We start from the raw sequence: 15,866 nt of genomic DNA, 5'->3' as shown, positions 1-15,866 counted from the left end.
GAAAAGCGGACCAAGGGAGGAAGGAGAGGGAGGGAAAATAAGGAAAGGAAAAGAAAGAGGAATGAAACAGTTGAAGAGCAGTGTCGGAAAGTGAACACGGGAAAAAAAAAGGGGGGGGGAGAGATAAATGCGAACTGATGTTTACCTAAGCCTGGCCAAAAATCAGATTGTTATTCCTGTCTTGTTAGTTTAAAGATTAACCATTTTAAAGATTAACCATGAAATTTAAGAGATGGGACACAGAAAACGTGAACCCGATTGACTGCAGGCTGGAGTTGCCCTCCTCCTGCAAATCCACCATCTTCCATTCTTGAGGATAGGGAGACGGCTGATGGATGTTTGTATAGCAAGACAGTGGAGTTACCAGCCCAAATCGGTGCCACCACATGAAGGCGTCCTCAGTAGCACTTGGAATTAGGTTAGGTTAATTTGGGGAGAAAGATTAGTTTTGTTTTATAAGCGTTAGGTTAGAAAAGGGACAATAAGGTTAGTTCTGTTAGATTATTTTAGACTGAACTCCGTTGGAATAGAGTTAGATGCATTAGATCAGGGGAGAATAGAGTTAGTTTTGCTAGGTAAGGGTTGGGTTTGAAAGGGTGTGGTTAAGTCAGTGTGTGGTTATGTTAGGCTTGAATAGAATTAGTTATGTTAATGTTAAGTTAGAAAAGAGTTCCTTAGGTTAGATTCATTTAATTAAGTTGTCACGGTGTTAGATTAGAGGAGTTCTGATTAAAGATATGTGAGGAAAAAGGAGGAATAAAGATCAATAATGGAAAAGTGAAAGCTTAGAGGTAGGTATCTTTCAATCTTCCAAATTTCCTAAAGATATCCCCAAATTTACGTATAATTTTAAAATAAGCATATGTGGAGACCTGAATATATAATCACGGGAATATCTACGAGAAAGGAGAAAAATTATAGACCAGGAATGGGGATAATTAAAGGATACAGAAAATGAGACGGACTTATTTTTTTCTAAAGCTACCCTCTAATTTGCTTCAATTTTTTTTTTTCCTAGTTTTCTCTGATGATCTTCTGACGTCATGTGTGTTTGTTTACCTTCTTCCTGCCAAAGCTTCCTCTCTCTCTCACTCTCTCTCTTTCTCTCTCTCTCTCTCTCTCTCTCTCTCTCTCTCTCTCTCTCGCTCTCTCTCATCAGTTTGTATGTCCGTGTTCTTGTGAAACAAAATACTCTTTCCAAGGTAAGTACTCTTGAGATATCATTATCATCATCAATCCGTGTCAGTTCACTGCAGAATAAAGGGCTTGCCAATTTTTCCAGTTAACTTATTGCCTTTACATCAGAACTTCTTCTTTCACGGTATGTTTTCCAAACATTAAATTCTTGAATCATATCGAATTACGACTGGTAATAAACAGAATCGTCGGGGGCCTAGGCAAGGCTACTCAGTCGTGAACATTAGGTAAACCTGATCAGCCGCCAACCCCTAAGTGGCATTATGTTAGCAGTAAACCCCAACCATACCTAGAATGTAAACTCTTCTGGCCACACCCTCTCGGAGCGCCTTAACCTGCTAGATCACCAGTCCCCCATTTGTTTACATGGTTACCACACCACTTAGTAAATGCTTTCCTGGATTATGGTAAACAAGATGGCTTCCCCCTCAGTATAATATCAATTTTTAAAAAATCAAAGTTGTCGAAAACTTCCAGATCATGAACGCTGTATATTTTTTGGCTGTCACATGTCAAAATTATTTCATTAATAAAAATAAGAAGAAAAAAAAACACAGGAGCTTCCAGGACGAGTAGTTGTAAATCATTCAGTTATTAAGTATGCCATTCCCTTTCATAAATTTATTTTTGAAAAAATCTTCTGGACTGAGTGAGAGACACGTGCCAGTCTTAATGGAGAGAATGATGATAATGATAATAATAATGATGATCATGAGAACAATATGATAAGGCTGATAATGACGAGGAGAATGATGAGAATTACCGTGATGTAATGATTATCATGAGGAGGAGGAAGTTGACGATGATGACGATAATGACAGTGATGACGTTGAGAATGGTGATAATGAAGACGATGAGAACAATGAGCATGACGAAGATGAGGAGGGGAAAGATGATGACAATAACTACAATGATGACGCCGATGATGATGACAAAGAGGACAAATGAGCTTTCTAGAGAGCGGGTGACAGCCGTAAGTTGCTTCAGGAGCAACGGAAGCCACAACTCATTTCCTACCGATAGCCAGCCCCACACTTTACGATAGCCACAGATAACAGCACGATCGGTCTACGGCGCTTTCGTCCTGCCTTCCTGTGTATTGCATGTCTCGGTGTTTGGGTGTTTTATATCAAGAGACGATTTTATTCAGCTTGGGAGAGAGTTTTTGAATTAGAGATACTTTCCGAAATTTCATGACTTTTATTCTCACTGTTACCGGATGATTTTATTCTACCAGAGGGACAATGTAGATTATACTCTAACCCTTTTGAGTTCATGAAAACCCCTCAGCTGAAAAAAATTGTCAGTTGGAGCAAGACTATATGAGGGTCCGCGATACCAACAGATAGTGAGACGGGACAATCTGATGCGCTTCCGTCCGTCCTACCTTCCGCTCCTTTACGTGCGTAGATCAAATCCTTGTGTGTGTGTGTGTGTTCAAATAATCCTGGAAGATTTTATTCAGCTTGGGAGAGATTTTCTGAACTGGAAGGATTAGACTTTTTTGTGATAACGAGACGGGACCTGACAACGCGCGACCGTCCCCTTTCCGGTCTAGTGAGTGTTTTGGTCTGGGTGAACACGATTATGCGCTTGATGAGGTAGGTGACGACGTCTGGTGGGTATGTGTTTCTTTCACCTGAATATTATCGTCATAGTATTATCTAGAATAGAATAGGTAATTTTAATGAGACCCTGCAATATTAATTAAAAAAATCGTGTGTTGTAACTGAAATAAATGGCCAGTCGAGGTCCTACCCCCTGAAAGGTAGGCTGCAGACTGAGACTGTGTCTCATAGTATTCCTTGATACTTTCAGATGATAGAAATTATCTTAGAAAGGGCATCTCGTAGTGAAGGAATTGCAAAAAAAAAAAAAATCCTCACTTTTCTTTGATACAGTAACGTCTCTTATGTTATACTTTTTCTACGTAAGTCCCTCATTTCCTTCCATATCCCCTGAAATGAGGATGGTGGACTGCAGGAGAAAGGTGACTTCAGCCTGCAGTCTACTGGGTTCACGTTTCAGGCGAACCTTGGGCCACAAATACTGCGACTACTACGTTTCCATCAAGAGACGATTTTATGCAGCTTAGAAGGGACACACCGTCAGTCGCCAGCAGTAAACTTCAATATAAAGCTCGGAAAGGAAGCGAGAAATGCCCGGAAACGCCGTATGGATGATGCTGAGGCTGAGAGAGAGAGAGAGAGAGAGAGAGAGAGAGAGAGAGAGAGAGAGAGGCTGCCATTAGCTAATGAGAACAGCCCCTCCTGCATAAAGGCCAAACTCTTCCTTGTATAGTTTTTTCGTGCTTTTCATGTTGGTCTTTACTGCTGATTTACATTTTTTTCCTTTACATTATCTTTCTCTCTATTTTCCTAAGAGTTCATTTTTGTTTTAATTTTTATATTCTCTTTTTCTCCTTCGTTTGGGTCACTTTTCTTCTCATCTTTTGGCTGTTAGTTGTTCCATTATTCTTTTTTCACTTTCATTTTATTTTTGACACACTTCTTTCTTCTTTACTTTTTCTTTTTTCTTGTCTTTTTCTTGTTTCCCTCTTCTTTTTCTTTCTTTTTTTCTTTTCTCTTTTCCTTTCTTCATTTCCCTTTTTTACCAGTTTTTATTTACGTTTTCCTGTAAAATGCAACTCATTTTATAGGGCCTTATTATCCCAGTGTATAATCTGCATATAATATATTGTTCAATTCTCCCTTCACCTAAACTTGGCCCAGATTTTCGGCTTTTTGCTGCGTACTTCGCGTAGCTCAGCAGCAGAGTAAGACTATGGCATGACTCCACACCTTCTCATAGCACCTCTTCGTGATTAGCATCATATTCCAGTGCTGATTCATTGTTACAACTAAGTATTGAAGATGGAGGAGGTTGCAGACTAAGAGTAGAAATGGTAAAGAAATAAGAAACTCTGAAAGACAACACTGTAAAATTAATTGTCTTAGTGAACGCCTCACGTGGGCGGGGCGATGCTGGGATGCAGGCTAGGTATATATAGGACGGCGGGAGCATGTATCCTTCACAAACATATTTTCTCTCGTCACGTCAGCTGCTGAAACGTCGCTCTGGTGAGTTATACAAAGAGATTTTATTTCAGGTGACATGGAGGGATGGAGTGGAGAGATATATGAGAGAGGGGTGTGTGAGTTGGAGGAAGGGCAACCAAATAGCAAAGGACAACACGACGCAGAGGCGATTTGTTTGTGGCCATTCCTTACGGGGTTACGGCGTCTGGTATGGATAGAGAGACTGACATAGTAGGCTTTGTAACAATTTTTTTGTTCTATATTTTTACTCTATATTGCACCTTTAGGACACCTTGTCGTTACATATTCACAAATTATACAGATTACCCTTAGAATCTCTTTCACCTTTGGGCAGCTCAAGACTGTATGTAGCAGTAGTTGATCCCTTCACCAGTAAGAGAGCATGTCTTAAAAAATCGTCTGTTAGTACTTTGGTAATAATATTAAAGTAATTTTCACAGTGAATTACTAATATTAAAGTAATTTTCACAGTGAATAAGTTATCTTAAAACTTTCGACTCTCTCTCTCTCTCTCTCTCTCTCTTTCATTTTCTGGAAGTTGTATTTGTGCTGGACAGGGGCGCCTTCACATGGTGGCACTGATTCAACCGTGAAGCTCCCCTGCCCGGCTACCCCGAAAGAGAGGATGGTGGACTGCACGAGAGGGGTAGATTCAGCCTGCAGTCCACCGAGATCACATTCAGATGAACCTGGAGCCACAACAACAACAACAGACAGGGAAAAGACACAAGAAGTCATTTGAAGGTCGCCGTGGTAGAAATATAAACTCGACAATGATACCAAATTGGAAATGCTTGATAACGTTATTTTTAAGTTATCTTCTTAAAATGAGATTAAGAGTACAAGATATCGGTAAGTTTATCAGTAAAAAAAAATAATAAACTTCATGATCGGCACAACTCTATAATTTGTTTCCAATTATCGACAGACAGTGCTCAAAGTGAGTCACTGAACCCCTTGATGTGCTCTATTACTGTCATTGTTATCCCTCTCATCTTCGGGACAACTCTACTGCATATTCCACCTAAAATCAAACCATTTCCTTCATCTGTGAGTGAGTCATAGGAGCCTGGGAGAGATAATTATTTTTTGTTTCGTAAAGATAATTTGATACTATTGTTAGTTTGCATAATATCTAAACAATGTTAACCTTTTTAGTACGATGATTATTTATTATTATTGTTTTTATTATTATTTTTATTATTAATCTCTTTTACTCTTATGGTATTTACTGTGATAAAGATGAGGATGACGGTAATGGTGATCATCATGAAGTTAATGATGAAAATTATAAATAGACGTAATAATAATCATAATAATGAAAATAATAATAATAATAATAATAATAATAGTAACAATAATGGTAGGTAAATGATGATGATGATGATGATGGCTACGATCATGAATATGACTCTCATCTCCCGACCCTCTCACCCCCATTTCTCACTCCTTTTCAATCCTCTTGTAATTCTTCTCTTCCTCCCTCCTCAGTAACGATGACGCGAAGTGGTGGGCGGTGGGGTGTAGTGGAGTGGGTGGTGGTGGCTGGCATCCCCCCACTCCTCCTCCTGGCCCTTCTCCCCTCCCCCTCTCCCTTCCTCTCCGTCGCTACCCATGCATCCTGCGGCCAAACTAGGGTGAGTGACAGATATCTTCATTCTTTATCGGTTTGTTATCACCTGACGGCACTGGTCCACTCCCACTACATGAATATTAAGTCGTGGTTGCATGATATTTGAAAGAGCTTTAGTTATGAGGAAATAATGAGTCTCCTTGGTTACTATAATTCCCGTACAACAACTTGGCTCAGATTTTCGTCCTTTTGCATCTTATTTCACGCAGCTCAGTGGCAGAGAGACAATGCTATAGCCCTACATCCTTCCCATAGCACTTCTTCGTGACTAGTACTTTACCCTGGTGTTAATCCCTTCTTAGAACTCAGCGTTCAAGATGGAGATACACACACACACACACACACACACACACACACACACACACACACACACACACACACACACACACACACACATCCATATTCAGACGTAGACACATAATTACATATAAATTAACTGAAGTCTCCCCACGTAAACTCCATCCATTTCTTCTCTCTTAGGATTCGGCGCTCCTCCACGACCTGCCAGACGAATTCGGGCGAGTGAAGCCTTCTGGAAACGACTACTTCGGCACCGCGGGGGACGAGATTGTGGCCGAGATGAAGGCGGGGAAAATTGAGGAGAACTTGAGGTGGGTGTGGAGGCGGTGTGGAGGGAGGATGGGGGATAGGGAGGGAAGGAAGAGAAGATTTGAATGGAGAGAGAGTGAGAGAGAGAGAGAGAGAGAGAGAGAGAGAGAGAGAGAGAGAGAGAGAGAGAGAGAAACAGACAGATAGACAGGCAGGCAAGCAGTCAGACAGTCAGACAGACAGAAAGACAACTAGACAGAACAGAACATATACATACTTAGAGAGAGAGAGAGAGGGGGGGGGTGGAGGCTGAGAGATAAAAAACTCATTAACGAAGAACGAGTGAGATAAAATTTGATTTCATCTTTACATTTTTTAAATTTCTTTTTTCTTTTTTCCTCTTTTTACATTTCCGGTCTAGACTGTAAGCATTTCCTCTCAAGCCCCTCCCACCACACCAGTCTGCCTTCCCTCATGTATGTTCTATGTATGTATATGCATGTATATACGTATGTATGTCCAGTACATAGAGTGTGATTATGTTGAATGTGTAAGTGTGAATGTGTGTGTGTGTGTGTGTGTGTGTGTGTGTGTGTGTGTGTGTGTGTGTGTGTGTGTGTGTGTGTGTGTGTGTGTGTTTACCTACCTTTATTTACCTTGCATTACATAGGACTTCAGTTATGCTGGTATTGCACACAGGTGTTCTTTCCAGGTACCTAACAAGTCAGGGTCACATGGCAGGGACTAAACAGGACCTAGAACAAGCAGAATACCTGAAGGAGGAGTGGCAGAGGATAGGGCTGGACCAGGTTATGCTGCAGCCCTACCGTGTGCAGCTCTCACACCCTGATGTCGAAAATCCAAATAAAGTAAGAGATAGATAGGTGGATGGATAGATAGATTGACTGATTGATGGACAGGTACATAGATCAACTGTTAGATTGATAGTTATATAGATACATAGATAGATGGATAGATGGATGAATAGAGTGAGAGAGAGGGGGGGAGGAAGGACGAGGAAAGGGAGAGGGAGTTGAAGAGACAGGGGAGAGAGAGAAAGATAGGGGGAGGAGAATAAGAAGGAAGGAAAGATGGGTGAGGCCGAGAGGTGAAAAGAAATATAGAGGAAATTGGAGGTTGAGGAAGGAGGAGGTGGAATGAAGGAGAAAGAGAGGAAGGAAAGGGGTGGACGGGGTGGAAAGGGAAAGAAAGAAGGGGAGGGAACAAAAAGAGAAGGAAAAACAATGAAAATTATGATTAAAGAGGTCGAAGAGAGTTTTCATTGAAGGGATAGTGAAGATGGCGTACAGTTCTTCTCTCTAGGTGTCCAGTCTTCTCTCCAGGTGTCCAATCTTCTCTCCAGGTGTAAAATCTTCTCTTCAGGTGTCTAATCTTCTCTCCAGGTTTACTTGCTGGACGAGAGAGGGGAGGTGAAGTTTCGATCGAGCATCATGGAGGAAGGAACCTATGACGAATCCATCCCTCCAGCCTTCCTCGCCTTCTCTCCTGCTGGTTCTATCCATGCTGTAAGTCTGTGTGGTCTGAGTAACTGCCTCTCTCTCACTCTCTCACTCTCTCTCTCTCTCTCTCTCTCTCTCTCTCTCTCTCTCTCTCTCTCTCTCGTGTTTATCTCAGTATTTGTCCTTGCCATACTATGCCATTAATCTCAACTCACAATAATACGTACTTTGATTTGTAAACAACTTATCCTATTTAATCAGATAAAGTTGTCAGGAGTTGGTGGTCAAGTGGCTGAACACTGAATTCTTAATCAGAAGGTCGTGAGATCGATCCAGGAAGGGTCAGAAAACATACTGATGATTTGAACCTCCTTACAAAAATTTTTCATAAGTTTCTATACCATCCTCCAACTCGCCCTCTAAACACCCCACCAGAATTGTCGCACAAAAACTGGGTGAGATCGTACTAGCGTTATTTCAGTATAGACGGATATGCTGGGCTCTGTGCAGCATCCGTATGTTGGTATGTTTCCTCCTTGCCTATTCGGCCTGCAGTATAAGTGAGGACATGGATGTAACGTAGATTATTGGGCGTCATGAGCGTTAGTGCCGTTGTGGTGACATGTGAAGGTGTGTGGCTCTTAGAAGTGCTGATGGGCCTCAGAGTACGGGCTGTTATGTTTACGCTTACAGTCTGGCACTTAAAAAAAACTAACCTAATCCAACCCAACCTAATTTAATCCAAGCTATCTTACCGAAACCTAACTTAACATAATCCAGCCTATCCTAATCTAGCTTAATTTAAACCAAGCTATCTTACCAAAACCTAACTTAACATAATCCAACCTAACCTAATCTACCTTTACCTATTTTAATCCAAGCTGTCTTATCAAAGCCTGACCCAACCTAACCTACCTTCAGGAGGAATTAGTCTACGTGAACTACGGGCGATACGAAGACTTCCTGAAGGTGGAGGAGAGCGGGATTAAGGTGGCGGGAAGGCTGGTCATTGCGAAGTTTGGCAGGGGGTTCAGAGGGGACAAGGTTCACAATGCCCAGAGGTTCAATGCTTCTGGGGTTATTCTCTATACGTGAGTTATATAATCCTTGTTATCGTCATCGTCTTATTGCTTCATTGTCAACCTCATTCGTCATTAGTAGTAGTAGTAGTATTGTCATTATACCCTTCATCATCATCATCATCATCATCATCATCATCATCATCATCATCATCATCATCATCATCATCATCCCGACTTCTTTCTCCAACTCAAGGGTGGGGTGAGGTGGAGTCCAGACAGCAAGAAAAAAATTGATAATGAGTGAACTAACGAGCAGCTCACCTAATTAGATGGACCACACTCTTATTGCCTTAGCATTTGTTAAAAAAATAAAAATTAATAAATAACTAACCAACTAACTATATAAAAGCTTTTCTTTGATTTCACCGTCAGGCGTGGAGATACTTCTCATCGTTATCGCTTTTTGTTGTGATAAGAGAGTTTCCTAGTCGAGTTATCACCTGTCGTCAAGAGCTATATGAGTGGGAAAATTTACACTCATTTGAAAGGCTTTATTATCTCTATTGTGTATGGGAATGAGCGGTACCTGTTATCAGTAGTCTGATGGCAGGTGATGGAATTCACTCTGTTGCCACTCATACGTAACTTCTTCCTCATGCATTCATTCACTGTAGCTCCCCTCCTTCTTCTTGACCCACCACACTTCTGCCTGCCTTCGGACTCATGCACATAAACATGTCTACGCATTTCACCATCTTATCCATCCACCTTCATGGCCGACCTTCTTGACAAAATAGTGGACCCTCTTACCCCTCCACATCCGTCTGTCTATCTGTCCATCTGTCTGTCTGCCCATCCATCAGTATACCAGTCTATCCCTCCGTCTATCTACCAGTCTATCTATCCATGTCTCCAGCGACCCAAGCGACTATCACCCCGACTGGCAAAATGGCGTACCGTCCTACCCCACCACCTTTTGGCTGCCTGGCTCCGGCATTCAGAGGGGCTCTATTGTTTGGCATGATGGAGACCCTACCACACCTCTATACCCTGCTCTAGGTAAGTCGGTTATCTGTTTATTTATCTATCTATCTATCTATCTATCTATTTATATCTCTTCATCTTTTCATCTACCTCTATAGTTTGGCATGGCGGAGACCGCACCACACTCTTTAACTATCTGTCTGTGCAGTATGTGTAGATCTATCTATGTGTCTATTTATCTGTCTGTCTGTCTGTCTGTCTGTCTAGCTTGGCATAGTTAGACTCCACCAAACCTCATTATCTATCAATCTAACTCTCAGTCTATGTATCTCGGATGCATTGATTTCCTCAGACCAGACATACAACATACCTCAATCACACACACACACACACACACACACACACACACACACACACACACACACAAAACCATCTCTTTCCCTCAGATCTCTATGCCACTCTACAGATGGGTCTTACCGTGTGCCAGAGCAAGACACAGACGTCCCCCGCATCCCTGCCCACAGCATCAGCTACAACGACGCCCTCAAACTGCTGGTGAACATGGGGGGAAGGGAAGCGCCGAAGGAATGGAGAGGGGCACTCAATGTTACTTACAAGATGGGGCCGGAGCTAGCTAGGAAAGGATGGTGAGTAGGAGCGAGAGAGAGAGAGAGAGAGAGAGAGAGGGAGGGGAGGGATGATAGACTGAAAAAGATAAATACGATTTTTTATTCATATATTTTAATATGATAAGTGGAAGTAGGCTGATAAAGAGTAAAAGAATCAGTGTGAGCCATTACGCATATTGCACACTGCATCTGTAATAAATTCACGTAACCCTACTTGCTAGTTGATCAGACCCGAGAAAAAAAAAAATCATACCAGCTTACATAATGCGTGGTGCAGTCTATTTTAACTTATTAATTCCAGATCAGTCAAGCTTCAGATAAACAACAAGAATCATACCAGCTTACAAAATGTTTGGTGTAATCTATTTTAACTCATTAATTCCAGATCAGTCAAGCTTTAGATAAACATGAATCATACCAGTTTACAAAATGTTTGGTGTATTCCATTTTAACACATTAATACCAGGTCGGTCAAGCTTGAGGTCAACAACATCAAACACATCGTTCCGACCTACAACGTCTTGGGTGTGATTCGCGGTTCGGAGGAGCCTGATCGCTACGTCATCTACGGCAACCACCGGGACTCGTGGACTTTCGGCTCCTGTGACCCGTCCTCCGCCACCGCCGTCCAGATGGAGATGGTTAGGGCATATGGGAGGATCATGGCTGAAGGTATCATTATTATTATTATTATTATTATTATTATTATTATTATTATTATTAATTTATATACTCCTGCTACTTACAGACGATTTTGTTAAGCTTAGGAGGGAGCTTTCGAAATGGAAGGGTAAGATATCTCAATTATGTACCCTTTCATTTTTAGGAGACTCTCCTTAGCTGAATAAAATCGTCTGATGATGGCAAAAATATAGCAAAACATACGTCATCGGCTTGAATGGGTAAACTATAAGATGGCTGGTGGATTAGTGGGTCTAGACTCTCCAGCTGGATGTGCCCCATAAGGGTTTGTGTCAGAAGGGAGTTTATTGCCCACAAACCACCACTCAGGGGTTACGACTGGTCACTTTCGCCTTCATTGTCTGGACTGAATAGCATAGTCCCAGACTCCCACTCTCCTGATCGGGTAATTGTGGAGTGGATGGTAGACACATACTACAGTACTAATCTGCTTTTCGAACTGCCAGCAATACTTTACAGAACATAATGTCGAAAAAATGAACAAGAGAAAGTGCATCAGAAAAAGAAGTCTAAAAAAAAAAAAACATTTTTCATTATGATCCGGAAGGTAATTAAACCTGGATCTCACCTTCCTGGACTCCATTTTTTCCCCTTTACTGGCAAACCCATTAGCTCGCAAAAAAAGTAATGTTGTTTTGGAGTCCCTGTCACAACAACACATTTTATCGCTTTTTTTTTTTTTTTAGCCCTGGCAAACAAAAGTCTATTAGGTCGCAAAAAATTAAAAAATGTTTGCTTTGGAATAGCTGTCACGCCACCACATTTCATCGTCGTTTTTGAAGTCCTGGCGCATACCCCTTCAGGCTGGAGACCTCGGCGTACGATCGTGTTCGCGTCGTGGGGTGCGGGCGAATATGGGTTCTTTGGTACGACTGAGATGGTGGAGGAGTACCTGGAGGTGCTGGAGGCGAGGGCTGTGGCGCACCTCAATGTGGACCTCGCTATCATTCACACATACAACCTCCTCATCTCTGCCACGCCCCTGCTGCACAAGATTATTAAGGAGGCTACTAAGAGGGTGAGTTTGGGTTGGTGAGGATAGGCTAGGTTGGTTAGATTAGGCTAGGTTAGGTCTCTCTCTCTCTCTCTCTCTCTCTCTCTCTCTCTCTCTCTCTCTCTCTCTCTCTCTCTATCTATCTATCTATCTATCCATCTATCTCTATCTATCTATCTATCTATCTCTCCCACAGATCCCAGCCCCTGACCCCTCTCTCGGCTTCACCACGCTATGGGACCATTGGACACAGCGAGTGAGGGCAGCATCGCCAGAACTAATGGACTATAACCTGGCCTCCCTCAGTGAACACTCGCCCTTCTACCAGCGTGTCGGCATCCCAACCTCATATATGGTGTGGGAGATCAATTACGTGAGTCACACAGGTCTTGTTCGAGAATTAATGTAGTAGAGTAATAGTTTCCCTTCCTTGCTTGCCTCTAAAGAAGCATCATTTCGACCCATTAATGTGATTCTTGCTTGATTCCAGTTCCAGTCACTCAGATTTACACAAGTCACTCCCCTCACTCCCCTGCATCTCTTCACCAGCAAGGAGGAGTAAGATTGAGCATAATATCCTCTTTACCACAGCACCTTTGACCACTCCATCATCTCTCCTCTCGCCAGTCATTTATCTTGTCTCTTTCCCCTGACCGTTTTCTCTCCACTCTCTCTCCTCACCAGTCTCTCGCTTCCTCTGTCTCCTCTATCTCGTCCCGTCTCTCTCTTCACCAGTCTCTCTCCTCTCTCTCCCTTCATTTACCTTCTATTTGCAACTTCACTATTCCTCTTTCCCCTCTCTTGTATCTCCTCCATTCTCTTCTTCCCCCCCTCCCAGATCCCTCCGACTCTCCATTCCCACACCTTCCGTCTCTCCTGTCCTTTCCTCTTTTCTCTCCTCCCTCCTCTGGCTCCCTCCCCTCCCTTCTCTCCTCCTTCCTCTCACTCCTCCATCTCTCCACCCCGCAGGAGGAGTACGACTGGAACGACTACCCCCTCTACCACACCACCTTTGAGGACTTTGACATCATGAAGAACGTCCTGGATCCTGATTTCAGCTACCACTTGGCCATCGGAAGACTCTGGGCGCTCATGGGCATCGGGCTGGCCGACGCTTTGGTAGGGAAGATCTGGTTTTTTATTTATTTATTTATATTTTTCATTGATGGTCTAGCGGGTTAAGGTGCTCCAGTCTGATGATGTCCATAAGGGTTTCATGATAGGAGAGGTCGGAATTTATTGCTCCTGTAATGGCAGTCAGGAAGTTGCGATCCGGTCATCCTTGCCTTAAGTGTTGATAATGAGCAGCCTAGCCCCAGGCCCCCTGTTCTCTTGATAACGAAAAAAGGAATGGATAATAGATTGATATTGATTTCCTTTTGCCATTTCTCCCCAAGTTATTCCCCTCACTACTTTCTTCTCACTATTATTCACAGTTTTGTCAGCTACTGTCTTTTTTTTTTTTTTGCCATATATAGTCACTCGTCCAGTTCAGAGTGGTTAGCATTGCTAGCTTCGAAGTTATTGGCCCTATAGCGCCAGGGGTCGAATCTTGGTATGGGCAGCTGGTGACATTCATTTCATATATCCACCTACAACGTATGGTTTGGTAAGTAAGATGACTAACAAGAAAAACACCAAGGAGAGGCAACTGTGGTAACCTGAATGGAACAGTGGCTTTGTATAAAAGGAATGTGGTTGAATAATCCTCCACAGGATCAAAGGTGTAAGTTACGGAGATGAGTAGCGCAGCAAAGCACCTAATGGAGTCTGTCCCAATCTTCATCTTTAACATGTTCCACTTTGGTGTATGAAATCCATCACGTTTTCAGCCACACGGATCACCAAACTGTAAAATAATTGAGAATACCTGTACCTCACACATACTCTGACCCCCTCCTCCCATCCCTCTTCAGATCCTGCCCATGGACCCTGCAGACGAGACCGCGATGCTGAGGAAGATGGTGACGGGTTTGAGGAAGGACTACGGAGCCGAGCTGGAGAAGAGGGACATCAACCTGGGTAAGAGAAATTTTATTTTTACTTGAGAAAAGAAAAGAAAACCTGCAGAAAGTAAATCAGCTGATAAGTCATTCCTTTCAAAGAAAGTTAAACAAAGAGAGTCAAAATAATAATTCGTTTTCCGAAATTGCATTTGAAAGACAGGGGGAATGGTAGATTAAGTAAAACTTGTCAAGACTTAACCATTTATGTATTGTAGAAAGGCCGAGAACACCCCGTAATTGCCAGAGATTTCTTCTAAGCTGAATGATATTGTATGGAGACGTGAATAGTGAATGACTTACCAAACCTCTCTTTCACTATCCTCATCTATGCTGACCAGACCACATAGAGGCAGAGATTGACAGCTTCGAGGAGGTGGCGTCTACCTTCTCCAGTACTGTGGCCAACCTTACTGATGTCCCGTAAGTGAAATTTCTGCACAATTGGCATTTAAATTACGTGGTTTAATTTTGCAGCTAATTAGTCAACGGTACCTTGAATATCGAAAAAAAATTAAAGATGCTATGCTGTCTTATGCATGATTGCCCATTTTTTTCTGTTATTTCTTCAACAACGATTGATCCACTCCTCTCTCTTCACCTCTGTTGTATTAACCAATGTTTTCACTTTCCACTACCGCCAACTTGCAAATATATATTTGTTTTTCCCATTTTTTTTTTTTCACAGCGATATCCCTCACTACTGTACGTTTCATTCCCCATAATTTTTTTTTCTGCTACTGTCTATTCACGTATTCTTTTTTTCCCTTCGTTTCTTCCACCTTCATCCTACCGCCACGACATCGATCCCATCCCAGGCCTTTGTTGGCGCGGCAGCTGAACGACCAGTTGATGATGCTGGAGAAGTGCTACATCGACACTGAGGGCAGCCCCGTCAGGCCCTACATGAAGTGCGTAGAGATTTCTCAGTGTCTTGATATTTTGTGAAGTTCCTCTTGTGCTACCTTAATATAGGTGATAGAATATAGATGACAGAATTTTAGAGAAGTTTAGCCCCCTACTATAATACCGACTGCCTCTCCTACAGAAATATGATATTCGGCACCAGTAATTTCAACCAGTACGAGGCAATATTGGCGCCAGGAGTGAGGGACGTGTTGTGGGAAGCTGCTAAATGCTCCTCCTCCTCCTGCCTCACCACACCATGCCCCCCTGCCTCATGCACCGCTAAATGGGAGGCGGTGAAGCAGCAGATATCCGTCCTACACTATGTTATTCACTCGGCCGTGCTTACTATGAAGGATATTAGGCAGTTCTAGAGGTTTGGGGGTCGTAGCCGTGTGAATAAGGGAGACGAGGGTTCAAAATCTGTGTCTCAGGGGTTCAAAGTCTGTTACTGTGGTTTGATGAGGTTGTTCCAGCAATTAGGCTCTCTTCCACGGTTTTCAAGTGATTAAAGCAGGTTCATTAATACCATCACGCTGAGAAATGTGACTGTTACACATTCATTCTTAGAGTAGAGAGGACGAGAAGTATACAAACCTCCAAATTCTGTCTTTAATAGAACTACCGTGTGAATTGCCGGAGGTGTGGTTAGCCTCCATACCACGATAAAGAGCGCATGCAGCAGCGAGATGGAAAGCCAGTCACGCCTTACTCGTCACAGGCTTTTC

The 15,866-nt window shown here is 42.6% G+C and overlaps 1 protein-coding gene across 1 annotated transcript; it reads left to right on the top strand.

Moving 5' to 3' along the window:
* Window positions 1-5,504: 5,504 nt before the first annotated feature.
* On the top strand, window positions 5,505-15,512 carry LOC145417591 (putative N-acetylated-alpha-linked acidic dipeptidase). Its single transcript, XM_080286299.1, has 15 exons — window positions 5,505-5,510; window positions 6,370-6,500; window positions 7,151-7,307; window positions 7,842-7,964; window positions 8,820-8,989; window positions 9,837-9,979; window positions 10,371-10,551; window positions 11,000-11,205; window positions 12,039-12,253; window positions 12,426-12,602; window positions 13,199-13,348; window positions 14,146-14,251; window positions 14,574-14,655; window positions 15,051-15,143; window positions 15,281-15,512. Exons 1-15 carry the CDS (start codon window positions 5,505-5,507, stop codon window positions 15,510-15,512), a joined length of 2,172 nt encoding a protein of 723 aa, XP_080142425.1.
* Window positions 15,513-15,866: the final 354 nt, after the last annotated feature.

This window comes from Coenobita brevimanus, chromosome 14 (assembly GCF_032717465.1).
Source record: "Coenobita brevimanus isolate Jiangsu-jjx chromosome 14, ASM3271746v2, whole genome shotgun sequence".
Lineage (NCBI taxonomy): Eukaryota > Metazoa > Arthropoda > Malacostraca > Decapoda > Coenobitidae > Coenobita > Coenobita brevimanus.
Note: the sequence above shows the minus strand (reverse complement) of the source record. Positions and strands in the feature narration are given on the sequence as shown.